The 16,999-nt window shown below is 37.2% G+C and overlaps 1 protein-coding gene across 6 annotated transcripts in view; it reads right to left on the bottom strand.

The window, feature by feature from the left end:
• Positions 1–303: 303 nt before the first annotated feature.
• Positions 304–16,999, bottom strand: part of MYO6 (myosin VI) — a 134,997-nt gene continuing 118,301 nt past the window's right edge. For 2 of the 6 annotated variants that reach the window (XM_081140497.1, XM_081140496.1), the window contains 6 exons: positions 14,846–14,884; positions 11,866–11,969; positions 10,760–10,891; positions 8,214–8,240; positions 5,255–5,473; positions 304–4,746 (listed from right to left, as the gene is read on the bottom strand). In XM_081140497.1, coding sequence (XP_080996623.1) covers positions 4,547–4,746; positions 5,255–5,473; positions 8,214–8,240; positions 10,760–10,891; positions 11,866–11,969; positions 14,846–14,884 — 721 coding nt within the window. In that variant the 3' untranslated portion in view covers positions 304–4,546. The remainder of the gene's footprint in view (positions 4,747–5,254; positions 5,474–8,213; positions 8,241–10,759; positions 10,892–11,865; positions 11,970–14,845; positions 14,885–16,999) is intronic. The other 4 variants (XM_081140499.1, XM_081140500.1, XM_081140498.1 and 1 more) reach the window with 3 other exon arrangements.

The raw sequence follows: 16,999 nt of genomic DNA, 5'->3' as shown, positions 1-16,999 counted from the left end.
CTTTTCTCTCATCTAGGTAACTGAGGGGTTGTGGCTCATGTACCTGCTTGTTCCCTGGATGGAAAACCCGTAGGAGTTTGGGCCAAAGCTCAAGGGCGTTTCAATTGCCTGAGTCCCCTGCCTCTTCCTACAGCACCCAGCGCAGGGTTTCCAGCTCGTGTGACTGGATGAAGGTGCAGAGTCCCAGGCTTCTCGAACTTAGTCCACCTGAGACATGGGGCAACGAGCGCAACACTTACAACAACTTTTTAAAATGTATTACACCTGTAACGATATTAAAAGCACAAGATGCAAGAGGAAGTTCTATGTAGAAAGCACTTTATTATTTTCATTTCCAGTACATCAGTTATTTTAGGGAAGTATCAGGTATACATTTTTAAGGAAATGAAGAAAAATTAGGTAACAGTTACAATTAGATGAATTTTCAAAAGTGAAAAAAAAAGGCCAATAAACCTGTTTGAGGTTCAAAGGTGAGATTCTGCAAAGGTACAAATTAGGATTAAAGATTCTTTTTGATGTGTATTTTTCTGATTATCTCCTGAAAAACTTCTTGCAGAGGACAAGTAAAAGTATGACAAATTACTTCGCATGTGAGGTCAGTGAAGGGGAGGGAAGGATACATTGACTTGAACTGAACTGAATTCTATTCAAAGACCTGGTCCTGGCAAGGAGGCTCTGCCTCTGAGGGCACCTCCTCCGCCTGCCGCCTCCGCGAGGCTTGCGCTCGGGGTGCCCGCTCTTCGCGGGCCTTCTTCAGGGTGGCAGTGCCATTTCCATAGCTAGGGACTCATGCACCAGCTCCACCTTGATCCAGGTCTTAACAGCCATAGGTTCTGCTCTTATACACAATTCATTCTAAAACTCAGCAAAGATCTAGAAGTGCTTTGTCGCCTAACGTGTTTTTCAGTATCCGTTTTTCAACCTGGGGGTGCAGTCTTCAGAGGCACACCCTTCTTTCTCTCCACCACTGCTCTTCTCTTTCCTTTTTGTGACAACTGTCCCCCTAACTTGTCCTTAGTCTCGTTTTTAATTTTTTTTTTAAACCTCATTCAAGGATATTTTTTCCATTGCTTTTGAGAGAGAGAGAGAGAGAGAGAGAGAGAGAGAAACATTGATGTGAGAGAGACACATCGATACGTTGCCTCCCGCACGCCCCCAACCTGGGCCCGGGATGGAGCCTGCAATCGAGTTACGTGCCCTTGGCCGCAATCGAACCCAGGACCCTTCAGTCCACAGGCCGACGCTCTAACCACTGAGCCAAACCGGCTAGGGCTGTTCTCATTTTTAGATATCCTCTGCTCTCTGCTCCCTGTGACGAATAAAAACGCTCAATACTTCTCACTGCTGGTAGTGATAGAGAAAACCTGTCTGCCTCTGAAGATGCAGAATGACAGAGGGGGCCACTCGAAGTGTTTGCCTGTTTTCACTTTTTTCCCCACACGACTGAAGCAAAGGCATTTATATCCCTTCCATGTCTAGAACTAAATTACTTGACCTCGCTGGATCTCTGTTACCTCTTCTGTAAAAGGAGGTGGGTCTACTACTAATACTGTATTAACTGATTAATGCATTCAATAAATATTTATTCTACTGATCCAAGTACTCTTAAATTACGTCAGGTAATGAAACCAAAGATCTACACATTTGGATCCCCTGAGAACCGCAGTTAATAACCTGTGAATGAAAATATATTTTAAATAATCCAATTAATAACATTCTATAAACAATAAATCCCGATTCTTCTTCTTGCCTGGAAGTTTTTATTCTCTATCCAAGCTTCTGCAAATACCACCTATTTTCCACTTGAGCTGATCACAGCTTGGCTGCTTGCAAAACAAAAGGCTTCACTAGGCTACTGGGAAGAATGACCTATATGAAGTCATTATAGAGAGCGGAATTCAAGTTACAGTTGAAGGCCTTTTGTGTGGGCTTGTGCTCCTAGATGCATTATTTCTTCCACACATAACTGTTTGAGAAGGTGCCACCTACTCAACTTTACAACTAAAACTCAGTTTCTTGACACCATATGTGTTTTAGGAAAATTTCTTTCAGTGCATACCCACAGCTTATACCATAATACATATCTCAAATGTGTTAGTGGGATTAGGAATTGCATTATAATTGAATTGAATGTGAAAATATTTTGTGTCTTCATTTTTAATATTTTATGTATGTCTCCCGTTACAAAGCATTCGCTAAGGAAGGAGCTGGTATTGAGTGAGACAAGCATTAAGAGAAGATTGGTTCTTAATATACAGTATGCTGGCTTAAACTTCTCATTTTCAATCTCAAAAATGACTGATTAAAATAGAAATGCACTTTTGATTCCTAATTTCCACCTACACCTGTGACTTTATGAACATTGTAAAGCAGCTGCATCAACATCTTTTAGAACACAATTTCTGACTTTCCCTTAAAAGTTGATGGGGTCCTAAATTTCCCCAGCAAAGGGGCTTCTGTGTGTATGTGCACATGCGTATGTAGGTTACTGTCAGTCTATCTGAATTAGGGCAGTTCTCCTGGTAGCCAAAGTTAACTCAGGAGACTATTTTAAATGGATAAGTTCTAGGACAGCTGTGTGACATAATTAGCAACAAAATGGCTTAAGACTAACGATAATTTTACTAGCTATTAAAGTGACAGACTTGTAATAGTGCTTTGCTGTGATATATTTCTTACAAATTCTTCAAAATGTTAAGTCCTCTCATTATAATAATTGCACGGCTGATTAGTCTTCCATCTGGTGCCTATATGAATCTAGGAGATACATAAACTGTTTCTGAAGATAGTACAAAAGGGACAAGTCCTTAAAAATATATTTGGTTACTAAATTTTCTTCAAGGACTTTATTTGGTATTAGTTAAGAAACAAAGCTTATCGTTCACTCTCCGATACAAACAAAAGCACCAATTAAAGGTGAGTGATGAGAAAAGAGGGAGCAGGTCATTTATGTTCAGTAACCAGACCTTTCTGTCTCCAATCACAGGGACCAAATGGCGCAAATGGGTGAGTCCACGGAGTAACACACCCTTCAAAAGATAATCATTTTCACGTTCTCAGTAGCACAGACAGGACCATGTAATTCCTTTACCAGGAGACAACCATTTGCACAGTATCATAATAAATAAACATTTCTCTACAAAAACGTTATGAGAGAAGCAATTCTGAAAACAGTATGTGGCTCACAGGCACTAATCCAACCAACTGAGAAATGTTTTCCTAACTGAGGTGCTCTTTCTAGGGGCAAAAAAAAAAAAAAATCACTGAAAATTCAGTTCAAAGCGTAGTGTCTTTTAGAATTGAAAAGAAGAATACAGAGAATAATTTTATTTTCTAATTTTATTCTAAAATACAAACAAGACTCTTTAGGATTATGTCAACATAACTCCTTGATGTACTTTTGTCTCCAAACTCCTAACATGAAAGTCATAAATATTAGGCTAGAAACTGCTGACATTTGATCAAAACTAACAGCACACAAGGAAAACTTTTTTTTCAAATTATTATGAAACAAGCAATTACTAAGTTTGAGGGCTTTTGAATTACAAAGCTTATAAAACAGCTCTACAATTACCAAAATCCAAAGGCCAAAAAAGACACTACGAAATTTTCTTTAAAACAAGGATGTTTTGCAGCAGGACACTAGCTTAAATCATATGAGACAACTTGGACAAGATTTTGATATAAAAATCATAATTGAGATGAAGTTGGAGGAATATTTGAATTCAGTATAGTTAAGCCATGGTGCCACCTAAAACCTGTTTCCTTTTCTAAATGAAACAAAAGTTATCCCAAAACTTTTAAGCATTTAAATGATCTGAGTTTCCTTTACTGTCTATAGAATATAAGAAAAATATTCTTATAACACCACAATGTAGTAAGAAAGGAAAACAAATCTGTGCAGAATGCTATGAGTACCTTCTTCACTTCTAAGTACATCAATTACATTAAGGCTCTTTCTAGATGCTAGAACTTCAGGCAAATGGCTTTACTCAAACCAAGACACACTGCAAAAGGGGTGGGGGGAACTAAAAATGCCCACCTTTGATGGGAATTTCCATGAATTTCTGCAAAAGTGAGTGAAGAAAGTAGAGAGCTTTTCCGATCAAAACATCAGTGCCTTGATCATTTTAAGTGTCATTTTTGTAAGAAAATTTAAGCTGCTTCATTATTCCAGTTATATTGTACAGTGCCATCCTTAAAAATCGAGTATTTTGAATTATTTTCAAATTTCTTTTCCTAGAAAACAATTATGATGGACTTAAGGTAGTCCATAAAGAATGAGACGTATCAGAATCTGTCCAAGTGTAACAAGTATTAGAGTAACAAGAGGTTTAACAGTTACAGCTGGATATAGGAAAATAATTTTCAGGTCCCCAAATCACTACCATAATTAACCTTAAATTAACTAAAAGCCATGATTAATAAAATCTGTTCACTTGGTATAGGTAATTCTAACATGATCGTGGAATGGTTAAATCCCTGGGCACACTCGCTCCCTAGCACCGCAGCAGGGGCTCCCAGCTGCCCGGTGAGAGGGCAACGTCTACTTTAGCAGATTCTGCAGCATGGCCGTGGCGTACGTGGGCCTAGCCTGTCTGCTCTCAATTGCACTCTGCAGGTACTGGATTCCTCCGCAGCGTTCCCAGATTTCTTCGAACTGTCTTGGCAAAATCTCAGCACCACGCTTCCGAGTCAGGCCTGTCTCCTCAAGGTTCAGCTCGCACATCTCCATGTCATCCTTACCTGCACGGGTGAGACGGCAGAGGATTACCGTGGCTCTTGCAGAACCATTTATTGCAAACTTTATTCCTGAAATAGCTGTCGGTTCTCACAGATCTGGAAACTTTTAAAACTTCATTTTCTTCCCCTAAGATTGAAATCTGCTTAGTAAACTCACCAGAAACAAATCTGTCCTCCACCAAAGACCCTTTCAAAACATATAAACACTACGGCTGATCAAACAAATGATCAGGGCTGATAAAAACGCTCCATTTCTTTAAACCATTACAAACCGACCGATATAATGAAATACCAAAGAAAAGGCTCTCCGGACCCAGACAAATTTCTATGTGCTCTACGTGGACATCGCCCAAGCAAGTTCACATCATAAATCAATTAATCCTCAATTAACTGAAATGTGATTTCACTGCAAAACTCCGCCCCGCAGCCCTGAAATTTAATGAATTGCTGCACTATGCATTAGGCTGCTTCGCTCCGTCTGTAAATGCCTCTCTCCTGCGGGCGTACACACCGGCCACGAGCAGGATGGGCGGCTTGTCGGGGTGCAGCTCCATCTGCCGGGCGATCCAGGGCCCGTCGAAGTGCGCGTACCACCAGCCCTTCTTCTTGTTCTGCGGGTCCTTGTACTGGTCGGCCGGCCGGATGAACGGGATGCGGAAGAAGCGCTGCTGCCGGCTCATCTCCGCCTCCTGCTGCCGCGCCGGGAGCTGCGCCGCCGGGTTCTGCTGAGCTGCGCACAGACGGGGGTTAGTCACGCCCGCCCGGGCCACGCCGCGCCGCCGCTGGGATCCCAACGCGCAGCGCGGCTTTTACAAGGGAGGAGAGGGGTTCCTACTAGTAAATTTAGGACAAAAGGTAAATGACAATTGCCTATAAATGAATACAATTCACTGTGTAATTTCTTAAGTATTTTCTTTCCCTAAAGTTCCTTTGCATTGCGCGCGCGCGCGCACACACCACACACACACTCACACACTCCACACACACACACTCGCCTGCACACAGGTCGGCAGCAGCCGCAATCACCACCACCAACCCCTAAAATAATCAGTAACCTAAAATAACTCACCCGGCAGGAAAGCAAACCGGTACTATATACTAGATTTATAGTTTTCCTCAGAAGAGGTCAAATGAAGGCTGAAGAATAGCTTTTTAACTTTTCACAGGACTAATTATGATAAAACAAACAGGAATGTCGCAAATCTGAAGGATTACAGATAGATGTCAGTTTAATCACAAGTTCCTCAAAAAAGGAGAAGACAAAAGTGTCCTCTTTTGCTAATCTTGGGTTTTAAAATGGCCAAGATAATACAGATATTTTACTAACACTATTTAAACAACTTCATGACAACGACAAAGACAAAAAACGCCTGTAATTGTAAGCACGAACTTTCCCTCAGATGTGTACTTTGAAAACAGGTTTCTCTTGGAATAAGAGCCAGAAATAAGTGAAAAGTGTATAATATTTGGTCCTCTTAGCCAATAGGAAAATATTCTTGCTTTTCTGATAGTCCTGGGTCTTACCCTCATATTAAACTTTCTTCCCTTGCTCAATTTTCATTACTAAACAATTAGGTTTTTATTTGATCTACAAACATAAACATTTCTTTGGGGCAATGACTTTACATTTTCAGCAACACAATTTGGTAAGTCTGTTTAATATGCTTTATACTCACAACTTTCAAAGTGGACCCAACCATGTACTGCAGCTCAATTAAGAATCTCACTGAAAAGCTAAATATGTCAGTGAAAAATTATAAGTCAAGAGCAGCCATATGGCTTTTGTAAGAATCTCCAAATACCGAAAGGATGTATTAAAATACTCTTATTCTACTTTTTACACCAATAGCCAAAGCTTTATAGTGGTTGCATTTGTTTCTGTGCAAACCAGAGAAAGCAAAAAGCAGTTAGCAAGGCTATACATGCCTCAGAAAGGAGGAGACAGGCCCGGTTTTGTTAGTGACACAAAAAAGCCACACCACCTTTAGCAGGTAACAGAGATGAGCTTATTTCTTCTTTTGTTCCTGTTCCCCCAAAACTACTTACAGTTCAGTGTTTCCATTTTAAGTTTTAAAAATCACCTACTTTGTAGAAAATACATTAACTCAAGTGAAGATGTTTTAAACAGGTAAAAAAATCCTTCATCTTAAGCCGTGAATTAGAATTCACTGTCCAGTTGATAGGAAACTTATTATAATACTGATTGCCACCCATTAAATTCACCTACTTTTTTCTTTAAAATTACAGTCTCCTATAACAATATATTGGGTAAAATTAAGAAACCAAACATAAATTCCTTGATAGCTCTTTCTACTAATGTGAAAACTGAAACTGTATTAGGGAAACTGGAAACAACATCCATCAGGAAAAGTACAAAGATACAGATGTTAAAAGCTTGAAACTAATCTTCTAAATAACTATTTCACAACCACTAATGTTATCTTCTAATGTGTGAAATAAGTTTCAAATATAGCCCTACAAATTACTAAAAGCTCTTTAAAAAAATCAGGTCCAGCCTGGCCAGTGTTGCTCAGTGGTTGAGCATCCACCCATGTACCAAGAGGTTGTTGGTTTGATTCTAGGTCAGGGCACATGCCCGGGTTGTGGCTTGAACCCCATCAGGGGGTGTGCAGGAGGCAGCCAATCAATGCTTCTCTCTCATCGATGTTTCTCTCTCTCTCCCTCTCCCTCAATAAAAATATTTTTTTAAAAAATCAGGTCCAACCAGTTGGCAAATAAATATGGCATTACAGTAAGTCCTCACTTAATGTCTTCAATAGGTTCACCGACTTTAAGTTAAATAACATATAATATAACCTGCTTTACCGTAGGGTAATTGATAACAAGAGTTAAATTCCTATAGGTTTTTTTTCAGTGTTATTATGAAATGACATTGAATGAAACAAAGTTATTCACAGACCTGCTATATGTCCAAATTATTGTTGAAACTGATTCTAAAAGAAAACTGACTGTACATTAAGATGACTCAAATCTTTTAAATTATAAAAAACACCAGCATCATAGGAAACTACAAAAATAAGAGAATCATCTCCTCTTCCTGTGAAGTGGTACCCTATTAAACCTGGACTTGTATTATCATGCAAAACTCAAATCCCTGGACAGAAATGCTTATCCCACCACAGAGTTTGAAACCAGCACCTAAAGTTAGTCTTTATTCTAAAAGATCAGCTGCTTATTAAGTGTTTTGCTACAATAAGCATTGTGTATGTTCATCATTTAAAATGCTATTTTTTAAAAGGAAGTAATTTGATAAAACAACAGATTAAGTTTTGTCATTAATTATACTTTGGACTGACCCAAATGAAAGCATGATCTCAAATTAAGTTGTAACACAGTATAATTCCACTTAAAAAATTGTAGCAAAACAATGTTTAATAGAAGTTAGTACTTTATAAAGTATTTTTAACCCATCTTCCAGTTAGCTCATGAGTTAACACCCATTGACTTACGTGAATTGTTCAAAAATGGTGCAAAATCTGTGAACAAATATTTTATGTTGAAGAAAAGATAAAAATTGCCAACACTGTTAAGCGAGCATTCTTCTAATTTACAAAGCCTTCCATCAATTGAGGTAAATATCCTATCCACAGACGAGTACTCTCAGAATTACCTACAGGTAGAAGCTCCTTTCTTACTTTTTTAAACACTATTTTGATTATGTTTTAGAAAATTCTGCTTGATGGACACACAAAGTTTAAAACTGTACTTCACTCGTGATTTTGGGACACAGCAATATCCAGACAAAAAGCCAATCACTTCATAATGGACATGATAGTAACTTTAAGGCATTACCAGGATTTTTATAGAAAAAATGCATTAGGGGAAAAGCACTGCCAACGCTACATTATACCCAGTAAGCTTTAATTTCTCCAAGCCGCCTAAATGTTAAACACATGCCATTTTTATTTTAGGAACTATGAAATAGAACTACTCTCCAAAGTCACTGTTTTAAGCAACTAAATATTACACATTTTTACTGGGTAATTCTCTACTGTACCAAAAATTATTTCTGAGAATCTCTTTCTGTGGGTAAACGTAACGAGAGCCTGCTCATCCAGGAGGAGGCTGAGGATCCAAAGAGTCAACGGATTCCTCTTAAAGGCAGTAACATCAAGTTATAGTTTTGTTAATCATAGGTTGCCATCATTTTACGTCCTCAAATTAATGAAGTCAAATCCTTCCAAATACTGAACTGCAGGGCAGTTCTTTTTAAAGGGTGACGAGCTGCCCCGTTAGTAAGCCGCCCAAGTAGAGCATTTAGTCAACTGATCTCGTTATGTCCTTGGGGGTCCTCACCTTTCCTTTTACCTGTAGCTCCAGTGTCAGAATGAGTTTTACATGAGAGAAAAAGACGGAGGAATAAGAAAGCACTTCTCAGAGCAGAAGTTACATTTTATCCTGAGAATCAAATCAAATTCTTTGAAGGCTATATATATAGTGTGTTCATATAAAATTCCTCAATTTGTACCTGGATAGGCCCTTTTGTCTACTCTTTCGTTCTTCCAAAATAGTATATATACATGAATGAACACAGTGTAAGCACCAGCAGGTAGGCCATGTATTATCTGTTCCTTTGTTGGAGGAAGAAGGTATCAAAGTTTGGTTTGAAAATACAAGAAATATTTGTATATGCATTCAGAATGTGGATGCAACATTAATTCCTTTTTGTTTTAAGAAATGTAATCATTCAGATGTATAATTTGGAAATAAAACATAATGGTCATGATTAGAACATCAGAGCTAAAAAGAATAGCCCATTGTGATTTTTACAAAACCAAGGTAGCTGTGGTTGGAAACCCAGTACGGACAGTGAACAGGTGATGGGATCATCCTGTCCTCTTCAATTCCCAGAGACAAATTTTTGAACTGGAGAACACACTGGTGGTCGCCAGAAGGTCAATGTTGAGAGGGTGCTCCACTCGCCATCTCCTAGTTCCCGGTGATGTCTCACTGCCCCTCCAGGGCGTCATGTTCCAACTGATGACACTAGCAATCACCAGCACTAACGTCTCTCTTAATACATTTCCCTCACTCAGTCTATTTTTGCAACAGCTTGGAAACATTAAGATTCCACCATTTAAATGACTTTAATCAAACACTGCTTTTCTTTGCTAGGAAGGTGAAGGAGGCAAAATGAAACTGAGAACTCATTTCTAAGTCTAGCCGGGTCATGCATTGCCAAATTAGACTATCCAGGGCTAGGAATGTACCCCTTTAGAAAATAAAAAGACGTTAGATGTGCTGTCACTGTGATGTCAACCAGAATTAGGCTAATAAATTGTGTCAGTTTAAAGGTAGCAAGCTGAACAAATGAAATTCCAATTATTGCTTTTAAGACTGAAATCACTACTCACATATTAAAGGTATTCTCAGTTCATGTTAAAGCTAACGCATACTTCATTCACTAGGCTATGTCTATCCTGCTCTCCTTTCCAATGTCAAGAACAGAGCCTTCCTTTTGCATAACAAAGTAACAAAATTCATTTAGGATCTCAGTCAAAAAAAATCAAATCCTAGTCTTAGCAAAACTGTAGAACAAAACAAGGTATTATTTCTCACTTGTGTTTTCACAGTATTTTAAAATAATGTTTGCAGTAAACATTTTTTTTCATAGTAAGTCTTACATTTCCACACATAATCTTTATGTATGTGTATGTGTATATACATTTATGTGGAAAAAATACATATTTACAACATTACTGCACAACCTCTTCAGTACAGACAAGGTTATTCTTACCTCTAGAATGTATAAGAAGTAAATTCAATACTTCTTAACCAATAAGACTTTAAATATGTTTTTAATAGAAATAATGCCATGAAAGATAAGCCATCATGGTTGTTATGCTCAGTGTATCACAGTTCTACAGTAAGAAAAGATTTATATTGGACACTTTACCCAAATGTCTTATATATAGTTAGTTACATGTATTTATATATATATACATACACATAGATACATAGTTTGGAACATTCAAAAGTACAGATTTGTTTTTACCATAATCAGTAACCGACTTTGGAGCACGTTGCTCTGTTTCAGTATTTCTCTTCTTGTTCTTGGATTTCCAAGCATGATACACTTTTAGTCTCCTATGAAATTCTTCTCTGCAAGCTGCCAGGAGCTCAATATCTATCGATTACACAGAAAGAGAAAAGGGGGGAAAAAGAACATCCTAATTTAGTTGTTGAACATAATTATTCTGTGGCATAAACATATATATATATATATATATATATATGTATATATATATATAGAGAGAGAGAGAGAATATATATATATATATATAATACAAAGTTTTCGTTTTAAATAGTACAAAATCAAAAATAAGCTAATTATTGATAAAGATAAGGATTTTTATGGTGATATTTATCTTTTATATTTCCAGAATACTTTATTATGCATCATTACTATTTCATATAATTTGCTCCACATAAGAACCTTGGACCAAATAGGTCTTTTATAGATGAACTTAAGTCACAGAGGTTAAGTCACTTGTCCAAGGTCACAGGTCACGACAAAAGAATAAAGAGTGAGTGTGTTCAAATGCAAGCTAGATTTATATGCAACACATTTTATGTTTGTAATTACGCAGATAAACTCAGTGAGGTGGGAAAGAACACAGTGAGAAGTTCTGTACAATTATGACACTTTAGTTCCTAGTCCTAGCGTCACGAATTCAAATACTATGATTTAACCAAGAACACAGCAGCGTGGGATCCTCTGGATATAGTATTTTGCTCTGTTCTGTTGGAAAAAAGGACTGCACTACCATCTTTTCCTTTGCATTCATAGACCAAAGGATTCTGATAAGTATTTAATGATTATAAACAGCATTAGAAGGGTCGGTCATTAATATAGCCCAAACCATAATTTCTCTAAGCTTTTCTTCTCTGACCTAGGCAAGAGACAGGCAAAATGAAATATTTATTTCAGTCTTTCTTTTAGCTTTGTGAGTAAATTAGGTCATCATTTCAAGGTAACAGTAACAAAGAGAATGGCTTATACTAATTCATATGCAAATTTTTAAAATTCCACCCCAAGCTGGGTATTTATTACCTGTTGGGCACGGGCCTTCGAATTTTTCCTCCTCTCCATACACTTACCGCAAGAAGTATTGATGGTATCACGGAGTTCTGCGTATTTCCATTTACTAAGATCATGTTTCTTGGTACCAGCAGCTGCCTTGGTGGCTTGTACGGCAGGGCCTCTGTAATTATTACAAATTTTGGCATATTTAAACTAGAAACACGAATGAAATGTTGACTAAAGAAGCAAGAAAGTGAGCATAAGTTTAAGGGCTGGAAATAACTACTAGAAAAACATAATAATTTTGTATCTTTGATGGATGAAGTGAATAATGATACACTATAGAATGCCCAGGTAAATTAAAATTTTCCAGTGTGCCATTTAATAGCCATATTAGGTTTTCAATCAGAACTTCTGATTCCAAATCCTAGTGCCATAGGTTTCCCCCAGGCTGCAGTTTAAATGTTCTGATGGATATATGAACATCTAAAGTTAAAAAATACGTTTATATGTATTCCTCAAAATCAGAAATGAAATCCTCAACATACTTGAACAACGTCATCGGAGGCACATTAAAGATTTGTTTATGAGCCATCAGGCCACACAGTCCCATCACCTGCAGACTACTGGAAGCTCCGTGTGGCCAAGCCCCAGCCACTTACTGGCTCAGAATCTCCCCGGGCACCTGGGTGTTGAGAGTCCACAGGTAACTGTCTGAACTGCAACCCACTGCATCAGTCATTAAAGGCAGGCTCAGAAGCTGCTGGGTTCTGGAAACCCCTATGACTTCTTAGCTTCACTGTTAAAGAACACTTAGAAAAGTTCTATAAGCAGATAAAACCACACCCTCATATTTAGTGAGCAATAATATGACTACTAGTAAATTAAAGAAAGGGGTTTTAGGTCATGAAGCTGATAACAGAGATTTCAAAGGGCACAAGTGTTACAGCTTGCTCTGTGTAATAGGAACAGTTGAGTGGGAAGAGAGGACACACATTTAAAAATTTTTAAATACGTGTAAAATATAAAAATAATAAATAATAAATTTAAAATAAAATGGGATAAATTCAACTTTTCCATAGTAGTGCTACTCAGGGCTTAAGACTTGTTTCTATATACATCATTTTAAATAATTATTCAGAAAATATGGGAACCATTTGCTTTCTGTAATAATGAACATTATTTTTCAGCAACTTACACTAGCCACAGGGGAGAGACACTCAGAATTAGCTGCAAGTGGACTTTTAAGCACAAAGGAAGAATTTAAACACATCCTATTTTAAGAGGTGAAAAGAAGATGACACAACTATTAAAGAACAAAATATTAGAGAACTAAAATATTGCTTGGCAGGTATCAAACAAGGAATTTCGTCTTATTACCCACTCCTGCAAAAACGTCCCCTTAAAGAGGAACCATCGAGGTTCAATAGCAAAATTAGCTATTTTCCCCATCATCTCACATTCTGAAAGGTAACAGCCACCTCGACAGTCAAGGCACAGACACTTAATGAGACTGACACTGACAAGCGATGTTGGAGAATATGTATCCTTCTTCCTGAAATAAAGGACATTATTTCTTCTGTAGTAACCTTAACCCTGAAATAAATAAGGTTCTTTTGGCTCCTTAAAAGGCCTATTTATGCTTTCATTTTAGAGAATGAAAAACAACATACTTCAGACCACGTACTTAAAAACTGTTGAATGCATATAAGCCTTGCTGAAGAACACTGTGTGGCCATTGAGTCCTTCCTGCTTTGTGGTTAAAAATCTGTTTTAGGTTTATTGACGAATCCATACTTTTCATAAGCTGTGCAACTGGCATTTTTCCTGTAGCTTTTTCTTCTTAATCGCTTTGCTCAAAGAGAGCCAACTGTGTGTCAGCAAGGTCTATTACCCTTAACCATAAATTATGCCTTAACATTTATTCAAATATGTATTCTTTTTTTCCCCGTTTTTATGGTGTTAAACCACCATTCAATAAACTAACAAAAAATTTTCTTTTCTTACTAGCTCTTCTAAGAGTTTTTTCCAAGAGAGCAGCTGAAAATGATTATAGGTTTTTCATTGTTGCTTTATTTTCTTTTGAAAGAAAAAGTGAATTTACATAATATACAGTTTTATAGACTGTCAGAAAATATATGAAATATATATACATAAGGTGTGTTTTGATACTTTAAAAAATAACAATGAATTCAAGTTATTATTTCTTAAAATGTGGTTTTGGTATTACTAACTTTTCAGTCATATTACCTCAAACAAAAACACACCTGTTTAAAATCATATTTGGCATCCTAAGAAGTAGATGAATAAAATGCATTTAAGTACCCCCACCTCACCTCTGGAGTTATTAAAACAGTCAAATAAAGCTGTGCTTTACTGATTATTTTAGACTTATAAAGACAATCATGTAAACGATACAGTAAGGTAGTAGTAAAATTGACTTCTGATTTTAAAAAATATATTAACTTTACACTTTCAATTAATTCTGTAAGTTCAAAATTAACAGTTAAAATGTTATTGATTCATATCCACTTATAAAGGTAATGGACCAGATCCTGCTGAGAAGTTTATAGCCTTTGGTGGCTCAATTTTTACATCTGTGGTTTTTAAACCGGGTACTACAGTACAGAAGCCCTCAGGAGCCAAACTCTTCCTTTACTTCTCCCCCTTTAACTAGGCACAGTGGTTCCCAGCCAGGGGGCAGCACCACCCCTAGGGGGAGTTTCAAAATACTCATTTCATCACAATGACAGGAAGGGTTCCCCTAAGAGACTCAGCTGGTGGGGGCCAGTGATAAGCTGATAAGCAAAAAAAAACCACCAACAATAAAAAGTCCCATCCAACATGTCAGTAGTATCACCATTGAGACACACTGATCGACAGGAACACTCACTTTTATTTCTTTCTATGTGAGAGTGAAGTGACACTTCTTGTACAGGAAATTTACATGGAAAGAGTACGTTATTCATATAACAAGTTCTGGTCCAAATATTGATGAGTGATTTAAAAATATGATTTTGAGGTGACACTTATTCCCCCAAATTGAACTGCACTAACCTACTCAAGATTTCTGACATTTCTTTCACCATTTGTTCCCTATAAAAAAAATAATACAACATAGTTATATAAAAGACAATTATATATAAATTACTTAAAATATCTAGAAGTATAATTAAAATTTTATATTTAAATATACTTTTAAATAGGATTATTGAATTATGAACGATTCACCATTATTTTACTTTGGAAAAGTCTGCAATATACTTTTTTTTTTTTAATATATCTTTATTGATTTCAGAGAGAGGAAAGGAGAGGGAGAGAGATAGATAGAAACATCAATGATGAGAGAGTCACTGATCGGCCGTCTCCTGCACGCCCCCAACTGGGGATTGAGCCCACTACCCCAGCATGTGCCCTGACCAGGAATCGAACCCTGATCGCCTGGATGCTAGGTCAACGCTCAACCGCTGAGCCACGCCCGGCCGGGCTGCAATATACTTTTTAACATACATAAAATACAGCAAAATTTTTGTTTCAATTCAGTTAAAGTTATTTGGACTTTTCTATTTTTGCAGTAAGAAATTTCAGATAAAATCTCATGGGAGCCATGCTACTGTGATATTTTCTTTTTTATGTACAGAATAAAATCAGCATGGTCTAAATGCATACAGGAAATTTGGCAGGATATAGATTCTATACAAAAAATTTTGCACTGGATTCCTTAGAAGACATTAATTAGAAAAGACATAATGGTGGCAAACCAAGCTGGTCTATTTTACATTGCCAGAGTTTAAATAATTCTGATATATTCAAGGTTCAAAAATTCTTAATCAAAGTATATTTTCTTAAAAAAAAATCAAATGCATCAAGTACTTGTTAAATATAAAGATCAGAAGTATTCTGGCTTTTCAGGGACAAACATTTCCCAAAGGCAAAACTTATATATCTTTTATTACCCCAAAGAGTGTAACTTTCTCAATATTTGTTTAAATCTTTGTTAACTTCATTATTTTATTTTCCTCTCCTCTGCTGTCTTCCTTTATAATTAGTAAGCTTCTCCCTCATTCTATTCATCACATTGTGGTAAACCTCAAAATCCTACAAACCCCTAAAAATCAAAACAAAAGAAGATGGGTAGGTTGCCTCACGGCACAGTTTCCTGGATGCCCGCCCAGCCTGCTCCGATTATATGGAACCTGGGGACTCCTGCATGACTCTCTCTCCTTGTAATGAACACTGGCTAAGCTCAGGTACTCACAGGCATCTAGCCAAGCGAGCAGCCAGAGAAAAAGTAAGCTTTCAACACTGATGATCAAGGACAACAAACACAAAGTAAAAAACACAAATATAATCTAAATAAATTACCTATTGAGCAATGTATCAATCTTTAGGCCAGTCAGAATTTTCTGACTTTCAAACTCAGCATGAGCTGGTAACTATTTTTAATTATATTATTGCCTACCTCAAGGTTCCTATCACTATCCGAGAGTATCTCTGTTTTTACCATCTCTTTCTCCTAAACCTCCCTCCATTTCTTTTCCCACAGCAGGTTTCAAGGGAGTTGGAGCTGGTTCACTACTTGGTCGTCGATCATCTAGCAATTTCTCTGTCTGCCCCAACACCTCGCAATCAGTACTGTTTAATATCTCACCTGACGCTATGCTACTGCTCTAGGAGCCACACCAAATAGACTCTTTCCCTTCTGATTTTCCCAAACTGTATGCAAATACTCACAAATTCACCTTAGACATAGGTTGCAGGGCTTAATTCAAGCTCAAATGCTAACTATAAAGAAGTTTTTTTAATGGGGGATGAGAGCATCCACTCTAACATTTTCAAAAATTTTGGTGCATTGTGGTTAACAAAAATGTTGGCATTTGATGGGGTAAGGGGTCAGGGATGCCAAATGTCCTCTACCAGGAAGAGCTGCCCTATGCCTCATGTGACTTGAACACATCCACCAGATGTACTGAGGTGAAACGCACATAGACGTAAATAGTTTTACATGTAAACAAAGTTTTACATGTAAAAGAAGCCCTTTTTGCCTGGTTATAGTATTCAGATAATTTTTGTAAGAATGCATCTATTGTATAATTGAGAGGAGACTATACTTAACTCTGTTCAGAACTTACAAAGGATTGTTCACAATTGCATGGCATTTACTGACTGATGGAACGTCCTTATATAAATTTGCACTTCAAACAGTTGCAT

This window comes from Miniopterus schreibersii, assembly GCF_964146895.1.
Source record: "Miniopterus schreibersii genome assembly, chromosome: 6".
Classification (NCBI taxonomy): Eukaryota; Metazoa; Chordata; class Mammalia; order Chiroptera; family Miniopteridae; genus Miniopterus; species Miniopterus schreibersii.
The sequence above is the reverse complement of the archived record's forward strand: the minus strand, read 5'-3'. Positions and strand labels throughout refer to the sequence as shown.